Consider the following 16,687-nt stretch of genomic DNA (forward strand, 5'->3'; position numbering starts at 1 on the left):
CTTCTTTCCCAGGATTCGAGTCACCGCATACATCTTTTGAACATGAAGAGGCTTATAAGCAGGGCCTCTGCGCCTTCAAGGCGCTTATACTCAACATTTAAAACTACAACACCCCGTCCGATCCATCCGCCGAACCCAAACAAGCGCGGCCTACAAGACTTGACGATTTCAGATCTCTGTTATTACTGGGACACCAAACCACCCACCTCAGAGCAACTTGCTTTCGCAGACAGACTATTTGTACCGTCACGCCATTCACCTTTGAAACTATGGTCTGCAAGCAAGTTCCGTACAACACCGATGTCCTCAATCGAGCCCGAAGTCGCATTCCTCGGCCGTTCCAATGTCGGCAAGAGCTCGTTGCTAAACGCTATAATGGGTCAGGAGATCTGTTGGACTTCCTCAAAACCTGGGCGGACAAGAGAAATGAATGCATTTGGCATTGGAGGTACAAAAGGTGGCGAACATAAGGTGGTCCTTTTGGACATGCCGGGATATGGAAAGGCTAGTCGAGCAGAATGGGGAATGGAGATTATGAAATATCTCCAAGGACGGAAGCAGTGAGTAACTACACCGACCCTTCTTGTTCATGCTTGAGGGATACTCGCTAACAATTACTTAGACTTCGCCGTGCTTTTATCCTCATCGATAGCGAACACGGGATTAAAAATAACGACGCCGAGATCCTCCAGCTCTTCCGACACTATGCTATCCCACATCAAATAATCCTTTCAAAAGTCGATAAAGTCCTCGCCAAAACGAAGAAGCAGGTCAAGTCTGGTGCTTCGGCTGTGAGCGTACAGCGGCTTCAGAAGATGTTGGAAGATCTGCGGCCACAGGTTCAACCTGATGTGCGTGTCTCAGAGGGACCAGGTGCTTTGGGCGAGCTCGTCACTTGCAGTGCGGATATCTCTATTGGCGGTGGCCAGTTCCTAGGTGTCAACGCTGTGCGCTGGGCTATTCTGTCTGCTGCGGGTATTGATGGGAGCTTACAAGGCGGACAGCCGGCTCTTAAATCCCCTGTGACAATCTCTGAAACACCTTGATGCTCATTTCTCTCTGGAGATAAGACACCTTCTTTATTACATTGCAAGTGAGCAATCTCCCTGTGAGTGAGGCACATGAAAAATATGGCCCATGACACCATGATTCGTGAGGTCCAACGCCCAAATGAAAGATATCCTGACATTACAAGGCCCCCAGTCCTCGGAGGAATAGCTTTCGGCGTCACCTATATTCCAGAATCTCATATCTTGGGATCATTGATCCTTGACCCTGGCGCACATGCATGTTACTCTATTTGACTATACCATCTTCCTTCGCCGGGTCGCCTTACCAGAACCCACAGGCTGGGTTCGCCCAAGCTAGCTAGTTCCATGGTTCGCCTGAAGATGAAGGAAATGGCTCCAAGCATCTTGTACATATAATGATACACTAAATATTCAAGTTAAACATTCCAAGGCACCACTGTGCTTTTCTCCATCCAAGCATCCCATTCGAACAAGCAATCCACAGCCAATGATTCCCAACTCTAGATTCAAGGGCCTTGAGTACATTTCATCACGCTGTCTCTGCCATAATCTTTTCCAGTCATTTTTGTTCAGTCGACGATCATCTCATTTTGAAAACGAATGCAATGAACTTCGTACCTTCATTCATTCCATTCTTGGCCTGTCAATGCGAACACATCAAATAACCAGGAGAGTTCGGATCCGTGTCACAAACCCAGCCAAGTGGACAGTGTATCTCATGAGCACAGCTTTGGGCGAAAGCTGGAGTAGAAAGTATCGCGCAACAGAAAAGAACAGCATTGACAAGAACTTTGAAAGCGTACATAATGATGATGTGTTGAGGGTTTGAATGGATCCAGCCCAGACAAGTGTGGGGACAGACAGTCTTATAAGCTTCAATTCTCACTTGAAACAGGGACCTGAAGTAAGTTTAGAATCTGACCCTTGCTCCTGTTCGGAACCCGAAGGTCGATGTGACACGGTATAATAGATGAGGCTCTGATCGCGGGTTGCCTAGACTACAGTGCGACATTGGGGTCATAAGCTGACTGCTTAAACTGTAATTTGTTTGATACTCTGGGTGATATGCCCACAACTCATACATACCGCAGTCCAGACTTCAGGTATTGTCTACAAGCGAAGATATATGCCAGTGTCCAACACGGCCTTCTGTTACGATCACTACACTACGCCCAGTCATAAAGACCAAGCATGTGGGGGCAACTATGGAGACTGAGTTACAAATCAAAGGAATAAGTTATCGGAGACTTGACACTAGCCTAAACATTTCCAGCATCGACTTATCAGATACAGGGGAATGTTAAGGCCATTAGACGGCAGTACAGTGACAAAGAAAAGATAAGGAGGTAAAATTGACATGACAGGATGAAGGAATATGCCCAGATCGAGAAAAATGAAGAAGTAAAGTATAGTCCTCCTGTAAGAATCAGGAGACGTCAACGCCTGTCCCCATCGTAATGCTGGATGATCAATGAATGCCGACCACGCTATGCAAAGGGTTTTTCAAGTGAAGAGATATGAGTGCCATAAAGATGGGGTATCGTGAATGGAGTAAAGGGGCTGGAAAGATGGAAACAAGGAATAAAGGGGTAGGTGTAAATGTGTAAAGAAAAATGAGAAGGAGACCAAAGGTTGGTTCTTCGAAATTTCATGAGAGATGCAGGACCGTGGGTTTAGTCGGAATCGGAGTCGGAATCAGTGCCTGCGGCGATCTCGTGGCCACGACGATTAACTACGACACGCTGCCCCAGTTTATTCTCGGGAACACCGTCTCGTGCGGCACCGAAGTCAAGGACCTATAGGAATAAAGTTAATTTTGGTCTCTCCACTTCACTCAAGATAAAAATAAAAGACACTCACCTCGATATACGTCAAACTATCCCGCTGCACTGCAGCAACGCACCGACGATCATTGAATTTGACCTGCCACACACCACTGAGATCGGTGAGGAGGTCGCGGATACAGTTGCCGTTGCTAACGTCCCACATCTTCAAAGTCCGGTCCGATCCAGATATGACCTTTTGGACATCGTGCTGGAAGCAAGTGATGGCACCCGTATGAGCACTAAGTGTGTTCCTACAGTGGCCACGCTGTGGGTCCCAAATTCGCAGCGTGGAGTCCGCCGCAGCTGAGACAAGGTGATCACCCTGCAGCGCCAGAAGACCAACAAGAGAAGAATGGCCATCGAGATTGTAAAGCAGAGCTCCATCCTCGAGCGACCAAATCTTCACCATGTGGTCCATAGCACCACTGATGCAGCGATTGCGCTTGTGGTCCATTACGACACTATACACCTTCAGTGTGTGGCCTGTCAAAGTGAACTGGACGTGTCCGGTGGAAATCTTCCAAACACGCACGGTGCAGTCATAGCTGCCGCTAACCAAGGTGTCACCATGCGCCGCAATCGCACGAACCGAATGGGTATGACCAGTCAGGACGCGAACAAAATACGGACAATCATAATCATCCGCGGCGGGGCCGTGAGGAAGGTATACCGGGTCACCGGGCTTTGGAAGCTTCCACACCCGCAGGTTGGAATCACGAGATCCGGTAATTATCAAAGGCACTTTAGGCATCATTACGGCACGTCCGTTCGCGTCACGGCTGACCTCAGTCGGCAGGACAATCTGCAGGCAACGGACAGTGGACGTGTGGCCATGAAACACTTGGGTGCACCGGGCTCGCTCAATGTCCCAGACGCGCACGGAGCGATCAGTGGAGCCCGACACTAAGGTATTGCCATGGTACTCAAGAGCCCAGACACCACCATCGTGCCCCTCTAGAGTGGCCTTGAGGGCGCCGGTCTTCGTATCATATACGTTGATATTAGTGTCGTCGCTGCCCGTCAGGATCTTATCCGAATCAAACTGCAAACAAGTTACAACGTGACGGTCGTGAGCCCGGAAAGCGATATGCTGCGGCTTGATTTCTGGCTTCATCCACCCTTGTCGAATGGCATGGAGCCTGCGATAAAGAGCCTTATAGAGGTAAAGACCACGCAGGGAGGGAAGACCGACTTCTGGATAGGGCACAGCAGCAGCGGCAGTATTGGCCGCAGCGTACGGGGCCTCTGATGCCGCAATGTCTTTCTTCCAGTCTGGTTCGAAGTAATCTGTTCCACTGGATGAGATCTTACGTTTCGCAAGCTTCCGACTTGAAGCACGTGTGTTTGCCTTCCGCTTGGGACGTCTGTTGAGCGGCAGAGCCGAAAGTGGAGCCCTGTCAGTGGTGGCAGAGGAAGAGGCGACAGGAGACAGTTCGTGCTCCTTTCTGACCACTGTGGTGCTCAGATCTCTTTCCCAGTCATCGGGGCTACTGCACTGCCAGCCCCAACCTTCTCTGATGGCTCGCTCCAGCTCTCCCTCGGAGAGAACATATCCATCCTGGTCAAGAAGCTCTTTCCAGGTCTTCTCATCGGAATTGACGATGTGACGCCATTTCTTCGAGACTTGTGCAGTGCGACACATGGTCTGCACATCAAAATATTTCACAATATTTAGGCTGAGCTCCAAGGGTAGCAATGACAAGAAGTCACACTTCAAGGTTGGGTTGACCACATCCGCCACGAAATGCAAGGTTGGTTTCGGGCAACGTCGCAGGAACTGATACATGAGGTAGGTCTTCAGTTCATCAGGAACAGAGTCGAAAAAATCCAGAACTTTAGGCATATCCATCAAAGATGGCTGGGATCGCGACGTTGGTCCCATGGAAAGGTTCATTCCTCTCGAATCTGCATCATGAAGACGCATTGCCTTGGAGTGTCGTGGAACATTATGGTCTAAACTTGAATCCGTGTCGACATCGGGTCCTTCTGATTCAAAAGAAGACTCGGCGTGCAGTGCATTCATAGCGGTAACTGGTGACAGGCTGGGGCTTGGCAAACACATATCTTGGGCCATTGCATTGTCGATGGCTGAAAGCTGAGCCGATAAGTCCGGGCGTTGCTGCGAGGTGGTTTCGGCTGCGAACGACACATTCTGGCTGCTGGGTGCCGATTCGCATCCAGGTGCGTGATTTCCGTCGGCCAGTGGACCTTGCGGTTCCCGATTTTCGGTTGAACTTGAACTTGAGTGTTGCAAAGTACTCATCGATCCAGTCTCGGTCGACAGAGGCGAGCGCAACAGGGTTTCTCGACGCGGGAAGTTTGCACTGTGAATCCTTGGTCTTGAAGCTGCTGCCGCATCTCCAAGGCTTCCAACGTTCAGTTCCGTCTCTGGAGTAGCCAGACCAGCAGGGGAAAGATGAATGTTTGAGCTGTGGCGAGTACGTCGTGCAACGGGTTCAGAAGGGACTCGGCTTGCACGCGTTCGCGGAAGGACAAATGGGCGGGGATCGGAGTTGGAGACGGGTGAGACGGGGCGATTCTGGGAGTGAGGGTGGTTCATCCGCGTCATGGACCGCGGCGGGCCTAGTCGGCGCGCAGCAGTATCATCCTCGGAGGTAAATGAGTTAACGGAACGGATCGACCCGTTGGAAGCTTTCAAGGCATCGTTCTTTTCCTTCAGCTGAACGGAGTTAGTATATCTTGACAACGCCACAGCAGTTACGGGAATACTGACCTCAGTGGCTACCGATGCAGAATCGTCTGGTTCATTAAAAACGATCGACTTGTCCCCAATCTTGAATTTGAGGTTCTTTAGGACTGCTGGTGTTGGCGTCGCGGCCAACGGATACTGTCGGGCATCCAAGTCTCTCACTGCTCGTGGAGGCTTGATCGATAGGGGTGGGAACGAGGTTGTTGTAGTGGTTGTTGTTGTGACGACAGTTGTGCGAGTTGTTGGCGCGAAAGAGAACTGCCCAAGGGCGTTGGAGGGACCTTGCCCAAAATCGTCAACTTCGTGGTCGTCCATATCGCGTCGTCGGGCGGGGACTAGTCGAGACTCGGGGTTACGTGCGACATATGATTTTGGCACAAGAAAAGAGTCGGTTGTTTCGGGCGTGTTATTGGAAGTATGGTGAGAAGTAGGAAAGTCGGAAGACATAACAGGCGAAGGTGGGGGAAGCGTATGAAGGCGAGCAACTCGAGGTCAGAGTTGCTAGCAAAATGCCCCAACACAATAAGCCAGCAAGACCATCTACACAAAGAAAAGGGTCTCACGGGTGGTCATGGTCATGCGGGGAGGTTTGAAAGTTGGATGAAAGGGGACGCAAGGAAAATCAAAGGAAGGGGAGGAGAGAAACAGTGGCGGCTGACAAGGGAGTTTGGGGCGGAGAACAACAATTAATCCGAGGGCCGGATTGGACGATGTCATGGACCACAACGTGCTATTTGCTGTGCTTGATTCAACCTTGGTTTGTAAAAGAGAAATATAGATAAAATTATGGCAAAATACATCTACGATGATGGGAATTTATCCTGTTCATATTCGATTTTTTTCTTTGCATCGTTCTGTAATATACCGAGTCCTCGTGGTTGCCCCCGGTTTTTCACTGCAGTGTGAAAACCTTGAAACCTGCCACTTCCCACTTTCTGTGGCTCGGGAACCCTTTATCTAAGTGGCGCCGGTCGGCTTCCAAGCTCTTAGATTTCTGAGCTCCCACTATCAACTCCGGTGAAGATATGTTGTATGAATGGATTATTACTGGAATTTTATCTCTTTAATCGAACCTATATCTAAAGGTTCTAGGAGCAGACTGAACTACTATAGAAACCTGTTTAGGGATGTGGAGAGGCCGGGGGCTTCACGATTATCTAAGTGCATATCTAATCAAGATTTGGTTCCAGCCAAACTTATCGCCACGCATCACGTGTGGTCGCGTTCATGAGCACTCTGCATCGTCACAGGCTCGTGGACCTCGCATTTACCAGGTTCCAAGGTGACTATCCTGCAAATGGACCTTACTGCTGTGCAAATATAAGGCCATCCCTAGACCCCTGGGTGGGGCCCCGGAATCTCATATCAAGATCTCTTCCATGATTGTTTAAAGTATCCACCCAGAAACAGGGATGGGCCTGATCGATATGTATCTGCACGGAGAGAAAAACAAAACAAACATGAAGGGCAAAGGGGTACCCACCGTATCCCTTACTAGCATCGTGCAGCATTTGAGTACATGTGTCTGTACCCAATGCGTCGCCTGCAGGTACCCCCGGGTCCCAGCCCCGACACTTTAGAGAATATATATACTTCGGCGGAACAGGCCAAAGTCCCACCAACCAACTCTTTATTCAACAACTTTAATCTCTACAATTCCATATGTCTGAAGTCGTCTAGTAGCTGACCGCGTCGTGAGATCTAGAATTTTTTTTTTTTTTTTTTCCCCCATCTTCTTCTTAAATAACTCTGGAAGTGGAGATCTTCACGACAGATCCCATTGACCACCTGGGCACTCTCAGCCGGGAGAATAATAACGCGGGAAACGCGTATGCCCTGCATGATCAATGGCCCTAGTCAAGTAGTTCCCGAAAGTTGCCCAGGTGCCTCGTGTTCAAATTTACTTCCCCCCAATTCTTCCAAATTTTGCAAATTTTGGAAAGCCCTTTTACAAGTTCCAAGGTTCCGAGTTTGTCATTGACATGATGTAGTATTGTGGCTTCGATGATCCTCAAGTGGGACAGTAGGTTGGTGTTCATGCTTTGATCTTCCAAATTCAACTGTTCATCCTGACATTGAACGTTGAACATTGAACATTCAAAGTATACTCAACACTAGCACCTTTCAAAGTTTGAACACCTGGGCGCATGTAAAGTAAAATAATATAATTATGGAGGAAAGCCCAGGTCGCCATAACTACGGCATGAAATAATAGCGCAATATTCTAAGAAGGCGACAGCCCTGGAGGCTTGTATGAGATTTCTTACCGGTTCGAGGCATTTTCAAATAACTATGTGAGCCATCATTGTGAAATCCCCATGCCAGCATTCAATATATTTGTGTATACAGCTGCACCCGGAACTCGTTGCAGGGTAGTTTGCCACATTTCGAAGTCGTCGGAAGGAAAACCCCAGTTCCCCGAGGCAGCCAACAAAGAAACCATCAATTCTTGCACATGTCCCCTCGAATCGGGCTCAAACTCCCAATTGTTAGTATCAAGTGATTGTCGACTGAAATACTTGTTGAACCATTCGACGTCTCACACCAACTACCTGCGCTGCAGATCGGATGAGATGTTTCTTTTTTTTTTTTTTTTTTTTTTTTTTTTTTTTTTTTTTTTTTCAATTGGACATTTCTGGGTGCCTTATATACGGAATGCATTCATTTTTGGACCACGGGAGTCCAATTGCTGTATCATATTATCGTACACGTTCAGGCTCGTTCTGTCCTTGCATTGCCTAATTTGAGACTGGCGGCAACCCCCCGGACCGACTAGGATGCTGACATCTGGGGCTAGCATAATAGTATAAATTTATGGGCCTGCCTTACAGGGCTCATGGCTCAAGTTTATTATAAGGAAGTATGCTAACTCCAGACCCCTGTTCTTCGTTTTTTCTTCTTCTCTAACCCAGGGATGTGGTCAAGCTCGGGATCCTCCGAAATGCCTCATTTTTGAGCTCGTATGAACGCGGATGATCTGCGACTGTGGATGCAAACCCACACATCAAATGTTCCATGGCGTTTGAAACACATCGTTTTCTCAATAATAAGCCAAAACATAGCCTCAATGAACCGTTCGTTATCGTTTCAGTGTCTACTGGAATTTTCCACCTTTTCACCGACGGGTTTCGCTAACGGCGGAACTCAATGGCGTCGGAAACCCGTGCTCCATCCGAACAGACGACCTTGGAACGAATGCAACAATATTGGCAAAAATTCCGCATGAAAGCTTGCGCCCCTCAATTAGCGGATGATTTACGCATGATCTACGAAACCCACCAGAAATCGTTAGCAGACTGGAGAATGAAGTCAGAACCATGGAAGGTGGAACAGACTATTGCCTCATTGTTCACAAACTGCTGGGTTCACTATTGAGAGACCATTTGGCGCTAGTCCGATCATTGGGACGTGGTGGGCGAAGAAGGCGCGCCACGCCTGTCAAACCATTCATTTGGGTTCAATAGTGCTCGGAAATGCTACGCGACACATTGCCGTGGGGTAAAGCCAAAATACATTTGAACTTCGAATGTTATGTCACGGAAGTATTGGGTGTTCAATTCCTATTCAATTTTACCCCTATTTTGCAGGTTTTGCCCGAACAGAATCAGATGCGATAAATTTGGAATGGCTACCATTACGGAGTACGCATATGCAACTAGCCCAGGTGTCTATGATGGACCAATGACAAGACGAGCAACTAGGATGCGTGTATTTAGAATAACAAAAAAGAGGGAAAAAAACAAACAAAACAACTCATCCCGGCCTGTCACCGGAGCTTGGGTCGGTGGGTCTTCAGACACGGCACGCGCTCTTGAAGCGCAAACGGAGCTGTCCGGACAAGATTGATGATCTTCATCGCGATCGGGAAATGTGATTTGCTTAGATCGAGCCACAGTGGCACGAGCTAGAGCACGAAAGGAAAAGGGTCTCTGTCGACTGGATCACAGGCAGATTGTTCCTGAAATCCCCCAAAACACTGCAACCAACTCCTCGGTACCATCACGGATCAGGGTCTGCGGGACTGTCAATTCATCAGGGTCTACGAAGTAGAATGAAACCAAAATTGGAGACTAAGGGGTGTGACAACCTTTCAACCTACGCAATATGTATTCCCACATTTCATCCCGCATAAAGTGTGCTAACCTCGTGGAAGTGAACTCTGTGCCGCTGGATTTGAGTTCTATCATTGACGGAATCCATGGAAACGCGGCGTGATAGTGAACAAGGGGTCGATCATTGCCAGTTCCTAACTGACCAACGACGATTATTTGTCACGGTACCACTTAGTCTCGGGCGGCTACGATGCTTTACGCGATCGAAGCCCGGCCCCGAACGGGCTGGCAACTGGGCCCATCACCGATCGAGTGACGCGAATCGTTTGTCGCTCAAGGCCATAGCGGCCGATGTTCTCCATCGGTTCCAGAGTTGAGAGAACCCACTCTGTGAAGACAAGACCGGTTTCAAAATAGCACGACGCTACAACTGCAGAGCACGGGGCGCCCAAGTGGAGTACTGAGGTCCCGTCAACGACACAATGGATCGTACGAGGCGCTGCATAGTGCATGCCACATCTGCCACGGCCTTTGGCCACGGGGGATTACCACCAATAGTGTGGGTACCACCAACTTACATCGTAGACGTGTAGAATGCAGGTACCTAGTCTATCTATAGTACACGTGTCTAGCGTTTTAAGGTTGTTCGAGGCGCTTCAGCCCATGTAAGGGGCCGAACACGAGTGATTTAGGTGCATATCTAGATCGTGAGGCTGTTTAATTCGACGTGACCTGTGACTCAATCAGAATTCATTACAGGAAATTGACTGGGAATGACCATGGACCGTGTGCATGACGCAGGATCAATGACTGTAATTTCCGGAGGACAATGCAATGGACTAACCTAGCTGGGCACTCCTAGGTACATCGTACTCCGTACTTCCACGGGACTCGAGGAACCGCAGTTGTGGTGTGAAAGGAACCGAGGATGAATGTCTCGCTAGTGCCTGTCGATACTTACTCCATCGGGCTCAATCAGCCATCTCAAGCCTATTCTCTGTAGGGAGCAACCCCCTAAATCAAATCAAAATCACAAGCATCTCCCTAGATCAGAATCAAATTAAATCAAATCAATTATCATAAATCACCAGAACCGTGTTGGGGTTCCAATTGGCACTGCCTCGATTGCCCGACTCCACTTTACCGTGAACCAGGAGTGACGACAGTGGGTGAGGAGACTATTTCCACCAAGTCCACCCCTTTAACTCCGTTAGAACTTGGGTCGATGCGGGCCACCAAAAGACTCCAGAAAAAAACAGGTGGATCCGCCCCTTTTAGGTGTCGATAGTTGAACCAATCGATCTGGAGAACCTGCTTGTACTCCGTTCTTACAATAATTCGATTTCTAGGTTTACTTTCTCCTTTCTTATACTAGACTTCCCCCACAGTCTTTCGTTTCTTTTTCCCTTATCTGAAAATTTTACCCCCCAGTCACTCTTTTGAAATATACCTGACTTTCAACAAATTCGTTTGCGAATACAAACGGTACGTGGTGGAGCCTCGTGGAGGTACTGGTACCTGGTCAATACCCGAACATATGCTGACAAGGTGGAGTAGCTTCCAACAAAAAAAAGATACTTGAACTCTACAGCCCCTGTAGATTCCACAATTTCTAGTCGCATTGGCCCACTGCACCACTTTTATGAGGAATCAAATTCCTACATCATGGCCCCCCGCGAACACTCCCCGGTACATGTACCGCTTCGAACCTCCAGCCGGAATAATCTCCTACGATCCGAAGCGATGGAAAGCCAGGAAAATGTCGGCTATTCGGACCGCAGAACCTCCAAAGCGCAACGAATTCTGGGAACCGACCTGCCAATCCACAACAACCAGAACCAGTGGGACAAACCACAGAAGCAGCAAAAGTCCCGCCGAGCAAGCCTCCGAACGCCCGACAGCTCCTCAAGACAACAGCAACAAAACACTGGATTTGTGCCCTTCCCGACCTCCAAATCAGGCGACATGATGGTTCCACCTCAGAATCTTCGGGTGCGAGCTTCATCCCCTTTGCTTGGCCATGAATATCTTTCTCAGGATCCGGTTCCGCCCCTCCCGAAGCCGTCAAAGAGAGTTCACCAATCGGGCTCCTCGTCTACTCTGTTCTCCTACTTCAGATCCCAAGAGTCAAAATCGAGACCAGAGAGCCCGAAAGGCTTACAGCCCCGCATCCAAAATGAGCTGGGTTTGGATCCCCATGTGACATATAAGCAAAATCGGAGTTCTCCAAAGGAATCCAAGCGAAAGCTACGCCCACCTCGCATTGATTTGTCCATCTTATTTCCGAAACCCAGGAATCCAGCCCCGCCCCTTTTGTCTCCTCAACGTATGACCAACTCCCCGTCTCCGGTCTCGACGGTGGTCTCCGATTACCCCTCCAACCGACTTGATCGAGGACTTGACCGAGGACTTGATCGAGAGACCAGCAAGAGCAGCAACTCCGCCTCTCGACGATTTGGAGATCCACTACCCCCTCGTGGCTCTGTGGCTCACCACGAGGTACCAAAGCAGCACGTGGACCGTTCCGATTTGCTGTCAATCCCGGAATCATCGAAAAGCGAGTGGTATGACCAGCCATTGGAGCGCACCGTGGGGACGAGCGAGATTGATCTGGCTCTGGACCGATATGCAGGCAGGCGATCACTGTTTAGTCGCTCTAGTGTTTATACTGCTAGCCGGGAGCAGTTGCAGCCGGATCAGCGCCGACCTTCGGAAGCCAGTACCAACACACGCCGCGCCCAGAGTCCACCTAGGACCCAAGTAAGGGACAGGTCGGGGTATCTGTCTCCCAAATCCGAGCCGGCTCATTCTCAGATCGTCAATCCTCCAGCTCAGATTCGGCATCAGAAGGACCGGAGTAATTCGCAGGGTGCGAAGAGCGCTATCACCAAGAAGAGCAGCAAGAGCACTTTGAAGAATAAAGACTTGCAGAATACCAGCATTCTTTGCCTCTCTTCATCGGATGACGAGACCGAGGAGGAAACTGAGACTCCGACGGATGGTCGCACCCATAAACTATTACGTGATAGTGTGGGCACTTATGGGGAGTATGAGCCGGAAATCTACACAGCCCAGGCCGCTCAAGCGGCTACTGGTCAAATGCTGAGAAAGGTTGATCGCGCACCATCCACCAGCAGCCGCGGCTCTCACCAAAACCAACGGAACCAGTCAACGCGCAAGCATGTCCACCAAACCTCCATGTCTTCCTCTGGGAAGGCATCTACTGGCAAGTTATCCACAACTACCCGACGAACCAACCAGTCCCGACGGTCGAGCGGTATCCCCGTAATCGCCGAGCCAGATCTCCTGGACCAGCTGCCGCAACCGCCTATGCGCACACCTCGGGAATTGAAGGAGATGAACCGCCGAAGCCGAGTAATTGCCGTGACACGACAAGAGCAGGACTTGTTGGAAGCGATGCGCCTGCGCAAGGGAAAGGTCACACCCAGCATCTTCAACTACTCCAACGAACCCGATCGTAATTCAGTGTTGTCGGTCCCTTCACGGGATTCATTCTGTGGATCTGACACCTCTTTCCTGCGCCTCAGCGCTGCCTTCCCGCCGTTTCCCACACGGTCTGATCAAGGTGCCTCTCACATGGACAAGGACGGTTCTCCCTCGCAGAGTTCGAGTTCTGATAATGAACAGAAGACTGGTAATTCGATCGCCAGCACTAGCTACTCGGAGTCCCTTCCATCCCCCTCCACCGCTGGTGCTTCACCGCTCACCCCGACACTCCCTATTCACCGCTTCTCGCCACTTCCTTCTCCCAAGCCTCACCCCCGTGGGCCTCCACCAGCCATCCCTGAGGATCAGAAGCAGCATACCCGGCGCCGTACCGATAGCAGCGAAGCTATCATGCTGAACGGCGGCGAGCCACAGCCGAAGCACGATCTTCCGCTTTGGTCCTTCGATTTTGATTGGAATCACGACCGTAATAGCGTCGCTGCGGTGCATTGAAAGTCGCGCGGCCCTTTCGATTCGATCCATCATATCTTCTACGCCCTCCCTCCCTCCGTGTACTACCAACGTTAATTCTCTTATTGGTCCGACTTGGATCACATCATTCTTTACCCATCATCTGCATTTTGGAGTTGACTTTGCTTTGGCCGCCTGTGAGGCATTTTGTGTTACGAAACCTTCATTTGATCCTATCTCCTTGACTATTTACTACCCGTCCGTGGGCCCCATATACCCCTCCCTATGTTTTTGTTTATCAATTTGCATTATAAAGACCATCGCGTCTTCAAAACAATTAAACCAGATTTGGCATCTTGCTCAGTTACTTAATTCCCATAAACAAGTTATCTTAATTATCCATGCAGATCAGTTCACACTATTTACGTAGCTTAATCGGCGTGGCTGACGTGCGTCAGAAGCCAAGCCCAAATTCAGCGTGGCTGGGTGGCTAGAACCGACGGATCGGACACGCAATCGATCGTAAACCAGCCCAGAGTGGAAATGATATCGCCTCATCTTACAACATCCGTGGGGAAGTTGGAGATGAGGCGAGTGCCATGACCAAATAGTGGGCTCCCGGGTGTTTGAAGGTAGACCTTGACGTCAGGCGATAGATTTAACATGCGATTCCCGAGCCTAATTCCTTTAGCCCAAGGATCGAACATCTGCGAATATCTGATTTGTGGAAAACGTAGAAAAGCTTTACAACCTTGGAACTGGGGGTTCTCTCGATGCCCAAAGAGTCTGGACCCATGACTCGTCCTCCGTGATCCACCTGACACCGCCGATTTACCGGATCACTTTAAACACGAAACTTCCCCGGATTCTGTGTGAACGCAAGACCTAAGCTCCTTTTCGTCTGTTCCGGTACTCCTGTACTTTGGTCTTAGAGTACGGAGTACAGAGTATCAAGCACAATCTTAGCCCCAGCCACGTCGCACGGAGCTCCGCCGTGATCGTCAGCCGAAGCCCTGCCGCTGGCCCCCAGTGACGAAGATCGCCGGGCCTCCCCTGCCTTAGCCCCAGAGCAATTCTGGGAAATTTCGAGACTTCGAACTCCGATCTTCTTGTCGCTCCCTGTATCATCTACCCTCCCATTGTTGCCTCGCGCTCTCTCTCGCTCCTGACACGGTTGTTTTGTTTCCGTGTTTACCTGCGGAGAAATCAGGGGCGAGTGATTCCCACACATTTTGAACATGAGTGACCGCACACAACGCCAGCCGTCGTGGCTGCGGCAAACCTCGCACAATGTGCCGTGGCTTTTGGTATGAAAATTCCGTCATGCATAGTATGGACATCTCTGTCTAGATCGATTACTGACTTGCTCTATGTTTGTTTTCATTAGCTAGCGGCACAGTCCACAGCATTCGTGTTGGTGAGTCTCGACGCGCTCGTATAATCCACCGAAATGTACACGAACTTACAGATAGCCCTTTTTTCACGAATAGCTATCCCATTATTCTCGAGTCATGACCCCAGCTGGTGGCAAGCGCTACCTCACCTCCACTGCTGTCTTCTTGAATGAAGTGGTCAAATTGGCGATTTCCCTCACAATGGCCCTCTATGACGTGTCCAAGACCGCACCACCCTCTATGCCTGCCACCTCCCTCTTCTTCTCCCTCACCAGCACTGTTTTCTCCGGGGACAGTTGGAAATTGGCTATCCCCGCCGCCCTCGGTGTTCTCTCCAACACCCTCCAATACATTGCGCTTTCCAACATGCGGGCAGCGACGTTCCAGGTCACGTTTCAGGTGCATTTCCTGACAACTGCGATCTTTGGACTAGTCGTTCTTCGTCGGAGTATTCCCGCTCGCAAGCTGGGTCTGCTACTCTTGTTGGTGGTGGGCGTGGCTTTGGTTCAGATGCCAGATGCCAATTCTGAGCAGATGTCCATCCACGACGAGAGTGCGTCGCTTCACTTTCCCCGATCCCTGGAGGAGTGGAAATCCGTGAAAGGCCCCGCAGGAAAGATGCACAAACGCTCCGCTACCTACGAAGGTATTGAAGAGGATATCCAGACTGCCGATCCCCATTTCAATGCGACAATTGGTCTTTTCGCGATTATTGGTGCTGCTTTGGCTTCGGGCTGCGGCGGTGTCTTCTTCGAGAAGGTGCTTCGTGATAGCTCGAACCATACTTCGATGTGGGTGCGCAATGTGCAATTGGCAATTTACTCTGTCTTTCCCGCCATCTTCATTGGTGTCGGTTTCCGAGACGGCGAAAGCGTTTCCAATGGCGGTTTCTTCCAGGGTTATAACTGGGCAGTGTGGTCAACTATCGCTCTTCAAGCCTTGGGCGGTATTCTGTCTACCTTCATGCTCCGTCATGCCCAGAGAGACCCAAGCTGCGTAGCGACTACCACAACTACCATCTTGAGCATCATTGGAAGCGTCTGGCTTTTCGAATTCGAACTTACGCCCACGGTATGTTTTCTTTCACAGTGATGTCCATTACATCTGAAAGATCCGCAGAAGCTAACATTTTCTAGTTCCTCCTTGGCTCCGCTTTAGTCTTGGTGGCCACTCACTACTACGGCAACCCCAGCTTCAACCCTGCTGCGGCTAAGATTGGCGTTGCTCGCCCACCTCCAATCCGCGTAGACAACTACGAAAAAGGTGGCAGCCTCAACGATGACTCTCCCATCTCCAACTCTCCCAACGACTTCTCTATCAAATTACCTTCCACCCCCTTCTTGTCCGATGGCATGTCCTCGTCACGACCCACCTCCCCAAACCCGGGTCACGCTCGGGTGGGCTCCAGTCGAAATGTGAGCACAAGCTCTCAATTCACGAAGGAGTAGTTGCCAGGCACTATGTTAAATCTCTGCCTTTGCTCTGGTTCTGCCTTTTACGGATATGATGGTTTTGGATACCTGATAGATGCAGTTCGGTCTGTGACCTGAATTGCCGGCCTTTTGTAACATCCCGTCCTCGCGTGAGGCGGTTTACTTGCGAGCGTGAGCGCTATTCGCTATTCGAGAATGTTCTGGTCAAATTTGCATATATACGAAGAAATGAGAAATTTGATATGCCCAAGTCACCTCCAAGGATACCTACACGTGTCTTGTCACTGGCCGACTTTAGGTAGCTATATTAGTCTGAACGTATA

At 49.9% G+C, this 16,687-nt stretch overlaps 4 protein-coding genes across 4 annotated transcripts; 3 read left to right on the forward strand and 1 right to left on the reverse strand.

Annotated features, from left to right (window-relative positions):
- Positions 1 to 42: 42 nt before the first annotated feature.
- N7484_011075 (translation initiation/elongation factor MRX8) lies at positions 43 to 1,046 on the forward strand (the record flags this gene model as incomplete). The annotated part of the gene is made up of 2 exons (XM_057121462.1): positions 43 to 560; positions 623 to 1,046. The coding sequence occupies 2 exons, from the start codon at positions 43 to 45 to the stop codon at positions 1,044 to 1,046; spliced, it is 942 nt and encodes a 313-aa protein (XP_056967216.1).
- Positions 1,047 to 2,704: 1,658 nt separating this feature from the next.
- N7484_011076 (F-box/WD repeat-containing protein) lies at positions 2,705 to 6,014 on the reverse strand (the record flags this gene model as incomplete). The annotated part of the gene is made up of 3 exons (XM_057121463.1): positions 2,705 to 2,827; positions 2,892 to 5,537; positions 5,592 to 6,014. 3 exons carry the CDS (start codon positions 6,012 to 6,014, stop codon positions 2,705 to 2,707), a joined length of 3,192 nt encoding a protein of 1,063 aa, XP_056967217.1.
- A 5,270-nt stretch (positions 6,015 to 11,284) lies between these two features.
- On the forward strand, positions 11,285 to 13,579 carry N7484_011077 (uncharacterized protein; the record flags this gene model as incomplete). The annotated part of the gene is made up of 1 exon (XM_057121464.1): positions 11,285 to 13,579. The coding sequence occupies one exon, from the start codon at positions 11,285 to 11,287 to the stop codon at positions 13,577 to 13,579; it is 2,295 nt and encodes a 764-aa protein (XP_056967218.1).
- Positions 13,580 to 14,775: 1,196 nt separating this feature from the next.
- N7484_011078 (putative UDP-galactose transporter) lies at positions 14,776 to 16,379 on the forward strand (the record flags this gene model as incomplete). The annotated part of the gene is made up of 4 exons (XM_057121465.1): positions 14,776 to 14,844; positions 14,925 to 14,954; positions 15,028 to 16,002; positions 16,068 to 16,379. The coding sequence occupies 4 exons, from the start codon at positions 14,776 to 14,778 to the stop codon at positions 16,377 to 16,379; spliced, it is 1,386 nt and encodes a 461-aa protein (XP_056967219.1).
- Positions 16,380 to 16,687: the final 308 nt, after the last annotated feature.

The sequence above is a fragment of the Penicillium longicatenatum genome (assembly GCF_028827895.1).
Source record: "Penicillium longicatenatum strain IBT 33135 chromosome Unknown contig_7_segment0_segment0, whole genome shotgun sequence".
Classification (NCBI taxonomy): Eukaryota; Fungi; Ascomycota; class Eurotiomycetes; order Eurotiales; family Aspergillaceae; genus Penicillium; species Penicillium longicatenatum.